This window comes from Macadamia integrifolia, chromosome 3, assembly GCF_013358625.1.
Source record: "Macadamia integrifolia cultivar HAES 741 chromosome 3, SCU_Mint_v3, whole genome shotgun sequence".
NCBI lineage: Eukaryota > Viridiplantae > Streptophyta > Magnoliopsida > Proteales > Proteaceae > Macadamia > Macadamia integrifolia.
The window spans coordinates 20,096,763-20,104,508 of record NC_056559.1 but is presented as its reverse complement, the minus strand read 5'-3'; the positions used below and the strand labels follow the sequence as shown (position 1 = coordinate 20,104,508).

At 36.7% G+C, this 7,746-nt stretch overlaps 1 protein-coding gene across 1 annotated transcript in view; it reads right to left on the bottom strand.

The window, feature by feature from the left end:
- The window catches only part of LOC122074223, a 93,336-nt gene that overhangs the window by 4,916 nt on the left and 80,674 nt on the right, over positions 1-7,746 (bottom strand). Inside the window, exons 26-27 of the mRNA XM_042639072.1 lie at positions 7,261-7,387; positions 7,019-7,077 (exon numbers count right to left, since the gene is read on the bottom strand). Coding sequence (XP_042495006.1) covers positions 7,019-7,077; positions 7,261-7,387 — 186 coding nt within the window. The remainder of the gene's footprint in view (positions 1-7,018; positions 7,078-7,260; positions 7,388-7,746) is intronic.

The window sequence follows — 7,746 nt, the reverse complement described above, 5'->3', positions numbered from 1 at the left end:
AAAAAAAAAAAGAAAGAAAACATTATCATTATTGAAGGGATATAAAAGAACAAAACAACAGCAACAATCAACACGGGTCAATCGACCATGCGTGGTGGCCTTCTGCAATCCCTTTACCAAAGCAAGATGCAACACAAAGGCCCTGTATGGGACTTGCAGTCTGTATCTCCGGTCCAATCTGCAGACTCTCGAAACTGATAACAAACCCCAGGGATCCTTCACAGAGGGAGGGAGAGCCTTTGTTGGAGGATCTATAATGAGGAGTAAATCAAAACCTTATGCTAGCTCTGCTTCTGCTCACCAGACCCGCTCACGATTTACTATTTGATCTGTTTTACCAAGGTCTACGGTTCGAGTCCGTATAGCCCTATCTAAATCTGATTTAGAATAATGAAATTCTAAATTAGAATATATTTAGATAATTGGATTTCTATTAAATTAATTCAATTAAAATTACTTAAAATAATTTTATAAATATAAAATTGTAAAATAAAAATATTTATATATTAAAATATATAGATAGAGTTCGAAATTCAAAGACAAGCCTGAATGTGCTCCTGCATGTGGGTGCAGGTGTACATGGGATCAGATCAATAATTGTAATACGTGCTAAACCCGTTCGACTCACCTGACCAGTTATCTCTCACCCCATTCCTTTTAATCTTTCATCTCTCTCCCATCTCACATCCTCCCCTCTTTTTTTATTTAAAACAATTTACATCCCCTTCCCCTGTATTTTGCTCTTATTACATAATACATCCCCCTCCCGTGTTTTCAGAAATTACATAATCCTCCCCTATATAATGTTAGTTTTTACCAAAATACTCAGACCATTAAGTTTATACCAGTAAGTTAGACTAATATTTCGATAATATCCAAATTACCCTTCAATATTGTTAAAAGACTATTTCACCCTTTCAACCACAAAACCCTGATATACTTGGAGACTTCCCACTTCAACCAACCCCCCCCCTCTCTTCTCTATCTTCTCCACATCTCTATCTTCTCCGATGAAAGGTTGAGGTTTTAATGAACCAAATGAAACCAAATTAAAAAAATGAATAGGAACTGAATTCGATTTGAGGTTACCAAAAAAGTATTTGGTTTCAGTTTGTATATATTGTGTACTCAAGCTCACTAGTGCAAACAGACAACTTGCAAAAGTGAAAAATCCCCACCCCCGATCACAGGTTCCTAAAGAGCTCAAGTGATTGATTAATTTAACCATTAAACGAACAGAAGATTCATCACACCAAAACAGAGCTGATGCTCTCAGTAACTTGTCCCCATCCAGCCAAGACAATCCAAATCGCCCATCTATGCTTGAAGAGAAACTTCACAAGGGAAGAAGACATGGGCTTCTCAAAATCCAACGATTGTTAAGCGCAATGAAATCCTTCTTCGCCGTCGCCTGATCACTATCTAACCTTCGCCAAAGATGGTGACTACCTCTTTCGCAAAACTTTGGTTTTCACTACCCTAAATCTTCTCTTTTCAATTTGGGGGGGAAATGATTATAAGAAACACTGGGGGTAAAATAGGTATTTGATTTGTGGTTGTAAAATCATCATTTACCATTCAAAACTAACACCACAGTAACAGCGTCATCCGACAGGGGCGGGGGATTTCATAAGAGAAAAGTACAAGGGAGGGGGATGTAAATTGTTCTTTTATTTATATTTTTATTCTTCAAGATTTTTTGGCAAGACTCCTCTTGATCACCTCCCTAATGTCCAGGTTAGGTAGATCGTCATTATTTGTCATGGTTGACTAATGAAGACCAACAAACTGTAGGACAGATTATTGAACACAACTACGCAGGAAGTAGTCTTAGGATAGAATACTTGGATAAAATTTGAGCCCTGTCCAATGGCTGTATTGGGAGAAACAATCTGACAATGCTAGATGCGCTCGTCATCTCTATGTAGCCAACCACATTAAGTTGGGATAAGGTTTTGGATGTTGTTGTTGGTTACTTATTTATTTTCATTGTTTTTAGAGTAGAGTGTCGAGCAAGTTAGTAGGGAGATTCAATTTAGGTTTTATTTCCATTTTTAAAGTTAGATTCTTATTTAGAGTTGGATTCGATATTTGTTTCAGTTTGAGAATAGGAAAGTAGGTTATCTCTACGTCTTTAAATAGAGTTGTTGTATCCAGCGAAGAGAGCTGAATTGATTGAAATTGAATGAGTATTTTGGGTGAAACCATGGCTGTCATGCATGCTTCTCTTTATTTCATCTTCTTCTTCTTACTTTTCTACGTTTATTCCACGTTTAAGGAGCTTATTAAATGTCGCCCAGTGTATAAAATTATCTTCTTGATGGCTCTGTTGAAACACTTAAAGCCCATGGTTGCCAAAGGGTACATTCAAACTTATGGTGCTGACTACTTTAAGACTTCTCTCTAGTTGCCTGGTTTAACTTTGTGCTTAATTCTTATGACTTCTCATTGGTATTAATGTTCACTACCCATTATACCAATTCGATAATAAGAATGATTTTCTGTTTGGTGATTTAATGAGGAAGTCTATATGAAGCAACCTCCGGGGAATGATTGCTCAGGGGACGATAAAAAGGAAGTGTGTAAGCTTCATAGGAGGGAGATTTATGGCTTGCAATTGTCGCGAGAGCCTAGTTTGACAAATTTAGCAAAATTGTCGTGGTTGTGGTTTTGCAAAGCGTTATTCTGATCACTCAGTAATGTAAGATTGGATCATCACAAGTGATCCAATCCCAGGTAGGATCTTTACTAAATTCAATAAAAATCAGATTTAGGGACAGATAGTATGAACAAAACAGATGAAGGGAAGAATGGGGTAGGGGAATAGGTTGGGTTGAGTATTTCACTCTTCCCTAGGGCATCTCACCCAAGCTGTTTCTCACAGCATTGCAACTCACAGTTTTCCAGCACAGCTTTTTTTTTTCCATACTCAATTCTATAGCCCCTTACAAACTTATATAGAAGGCTCAAAACTTACTCAAACACTAAAAAGGAAAGGACTAACATAATCCTTAACTAATTGGGAACCCTAAACTAACTAGAAAACTGAAATAACAAAGGAAATAGACTCAAAATAAGACTCTACCTAAACTAATGAATTAAATCCTGTTTTCCTACACTTCCTACCCATATTTTAGGCCCATTACAAAGAAAAACCATGGGATCAAAGGCCCAACACATACATCACCTAACCCAAGGCTCAATTCCAATAAAATAAGCTTATTAAGTGACTCATCTGCATCACTCAGTATCATAGTGGTCAAGGCGACAAGGTCACCCAAGGCAGTGGAGGGCACCTGCCTAGGCGGCCAGCACCTAGGTGTGGATGAATGGGTTAAACCTATATGCTGATGTTTAGGGTTATATTGCACAATTGAACTACATAATCAAGGAATTGCAAAATAGCAAAATCACAGAATTACAAAATCAATGAACCACATAATCACACAATTATAAAATCAGTGAACCACATAATCACATACTCATATAATCACAGAATTACATAGTCATAAAATCACAGAATTGCATAACTTACTAACTAATACATGCACAGTTTTATTTGAAACACAGGATTACAGCAGAAACACATTGAATCACAGAACTACAGCAACCACATAATGAATCACAGAATTACAGCAGCAGCCAAAGCCACCTGCCACCACCAGCAGAAGCCAGAAGAAGAAGCCTGAAGAATAAAAGGAAAAAAAAAATGCAGGGGATTTCAGAGATGAGACTGTTTCAGGTAGAAAGAAGGTTTTTTTTTTTAAGAACAAACCAAACCAAAACAAAAAGAAATCAGAAACAGGAGGATGGGAGAAGTAGAAGGTATTAAAAAAAAAAAAAAAAGGGAGAAGAAGAAGAAGAAGAAGAAAACACAACTTACCTGAAAGCTACCGCTGGATAGGGCTGTAGTTGCTGGAGCTGGAGTCAAGGGTACCAATGTTTCATCCTCTCCCCTCATCCAAGGCGTGAGCAGCTATCGAGGGTTTCTTACGATTTTGTTTTGGTTTTAACTGATTTCCGTGATCCGGTGTAATGCAGTGGAGAATAATTATGTACACAAGCCAATGGGAACGTAATAAATAGATTACAAAGTAATCTAATAGCCAGAAGCTTGACACTAAGGTGGAAATAGCCTTGACACCAAAAAACCTCTCCAATGCCAAGGTGACGCCTTGACAACTATGCTTAGTTTTTATTCATCATCAAGATTCCAAGGCAGTAGTTTACATTAATGATATTATTCTTTCTAGTAATGATTTTTTCTGGAACTGAAAATGTTAATTTTATATACATTCTACAAAAATATTCAAAAATGAAGGATCCAGGTGCACTCATATGTTTTCTGGGTATTGAGGTTGTTTGAAAGAAAAAGGGTATTAGTCTTTTTCAGAGGAAACATGTACTTGATCTACCGTCTAAGACTGGTATGTTAGCTTTTAAACTAGTTGATACCATAGCTCTAAATCTTGCACATTTTGGTGGTTTTGACCCAACCAGAGGCGAAACCAGGTATGTCCGAAATTTCGAAAATTTCAGACATTTCAGCACAGATCTCGGAAATTTCTGCCCAAATTTCTAGCAATAACCCAGAAAAAATACCTGGTTTCGACCAGGTTTTGGAAATTTCGAACTAAATTTCGGTTCGATCAAGATTTAGAACAATGGTTGATACTACCATTGACCTAAACAGAATTGTGACTTGTGATAACGAGATAAGCATTAGTATCGTCGACTAGATGACAAACTTAATCTTATTGTGACTAAGTTAGACATATCTTTTGCAGTGTCAACAGTCAGTTCAAGGAATCACCCAAGCAGGTTCACCGGGAGGCTGCATGTTCTTCTCTATCTTAAGGACACTCCAAGGAGAGGACTGATTTATAAATCTCATGAGTTATGGCCACATTGATCTTGTTGGTTATTCAGATGCTGATTGGGCTGGTTCTAAAGGTAATATTTGGATATTGCACATTTGTTGGTGGTAACCTTGTCACTTGGAGAAGCAAGAAACAACCTACAATGGCAAGGTCCAGTGCTGAAATTGAGTATAGAGCCAAGTTGATGTGGTTGAAATCTTTCCTTCAAGAGCTTGGTTTTCCATCTAGTAAACCTATTGACATGTATTACGATAATTAGGTGCCATCTACATTGCCAGTGTTCCTGTTTTAACGAGGACCATACGTATTGAGGTTGATTGCTATTATTCGTGATGCTGTAATGAGGAAGTAGATCTCCACTCCATTTATCAGCTATACTCAACAGCTTGACAACCTGCTCACGAAAGCATTGTTTAAAAATGTATTTCTTCAAGGGTGTTCCAACTTGGGCATGGGTGATATTCATGCTCTAGCTTGAAGGGGAGTGTTAAGTAGCTTATTATGTTGTACCTCAGGGGTATACCATATACTTGTCATACCATTGCGACTTAATCTATTAACCATTAAGTCATGTGCATGGTACATTTAAGTTGGGGTAAACATGTTGTAAATTGAGGGAATACTTGTCAGTTGTTATTATAGCTTATTTTATCATAAATACACAGCTATACGATTGAAGATTCATTCCATGATTTCTCTCCAATTGGTAGCTCTCTCTTGTTGCTACTCTATTCTCCTCTTCTTCTCCTTCTTCTCTACAGTTCTACTTTTTATTGATTGATTTAGATCTGGAACTGGTACAACAATATTTTATCGGAAAGTGTGTGAGAACTCCCTATGCTCTCGACCTCTATTATCACTCTCCCTCTCCCAATGGCTGATAATCTTCTTCCCCCCAGCCCTGCGGCACATTTACCTTCTCTTCTTCTTTCTTCTGTGTTACTTCTTATGTCAGGCTACTCAGGTGCTGACCTGCAAATTCTTTCTCCATAATGGTACTAACTTCCTCCTCATCAGTAAGATCCAGATCTGAAATTTGTAATTAGTCCTAATGTTAGTCCTACATTCTATGTTAGATCAGATCTGTTTTTCCATATTCTTAAACCCTGCAAGTACCTGGTACACCTATTTTTGGGCCTGCGAGCAGTGTGAAATCTAAAAGTTGGATATCAAACTGCATCAGCACCTGCCTTAATAACACTGCTTCGACGAGAGAAAAAAATAAAGCTCTAACTACTTCCATAATTTGACGAGGCGCTAGCTAATGGGTCTGGGATTAGTCTGCGATGAACGGGCTTGGATGTACGTTAATATTGCAACAGAATGGACTTGTTTCGATTTTGAATTCAAAATTAAAGTCATCCCTCTGGACCTCTAAGCAGACAAGAAAATAGCCTTCTCACCAACATCCATTTGACCACTCATTCTCATTGGCAAAATAATCCTTTCCTCAGGGAGTCAGGTCGAAATCAACCCCTAGGAAAAATCTCAAGAGCCTCATTATATGACTAGATTATTATTATTATTATTTTTTTTTCAGATACTATACAAAAGCTATCTCATGACTTTCTCTCATTGTGTCACCGATGGTTGCTAGCTTTAACTTTCAACAATTTCATAGTAGTTTAAATTACCTTTTGAAGTCCTACAACTTAGTCATTTCAACATGCTTATACAACACAAAAACAACAACACAACTCAACCTTATCCCAACTTCAGAAATAATAATCGTAATAACAATGAAAATAAAAATACAGAACAATAGATCCATCTCTACATTGAACCAGTTTTACTTTCATGCAACACATCATGCAGATCATCAAGAACCACTTGTAAGTAGATCCAGAAAAGAAAGTGAAGAGAAAGTGCATACATTTGATGGATATGCAATTACTATAGTTTGAAGTCTGAACATAAAGTTGTAAAAGGGAAAACTAGTGGTTAATTTTCATAATTTGATTATGACTATAAATTGTTAAGTTTTTGAGATTTTTGGGCAATTAACAAGTTGAAAATAACAATTGCTATCTCAGCACAATTAATGGACAAAAAGAAGGATGCCTTGAAGTGGGTTATAAATTATAATTGAATGAAACGATATGACTAAAAATGACAATTTGACCATATTAGCACAGTACCTGTAACCACGCAAGGAGTACTGAGCCAACAATTCAGAAAATGCAGGTTGATCGCACAACTGCAGAAAGGAAAAGATTCATGATGATGTACAGAACATATAAATGTATGAATAAGAGAGTAAATAGCTCCCAAACATATGGAACTAAGTGACTAACTACGAGATTTCATTGGCTCAAGGATAGATAACATATATTTTTATGAGAATAACACTTACAAAAATAACATCTGGTACAGAACATACCTTTTTAGACATGTTACGGATATTCTCAGTTAGTGACATGGACAGACTCCCAGAATCACCAGTTATCAGTTTCCCCATTACATGCACAACGAACAAACTTGCAGCTATCTGCCAATTGCTCATCCAAGATATAGTTAATTAATAAAAACGAAAGACAGGAAGTTCAATCATTCATTAGTTTAATGAAATAGAAAATTTCTGGCTAAGCAGTGTGATTTTACTAAGTTCGTTGAAATACCCCACCAGTACTAGATGATCACAGTAAGAAATTTCAACCATTTTTTTTTTTTTTGGATGAATAAATATATTAATGCAAGAACAAAGAGAAATCGTAGATTGGACCTCATCCTATTATGTTACCCTTCTTCTGGTCCTCCTTTTTCTGGCTATTCTTTAATCCTCTTTCCTTTAGATTAGAAATTTAGAATTCTATTCTTCTTTCCCATTGGACCAATTACATTAGATTCAATTATACTCCCCCCCCCC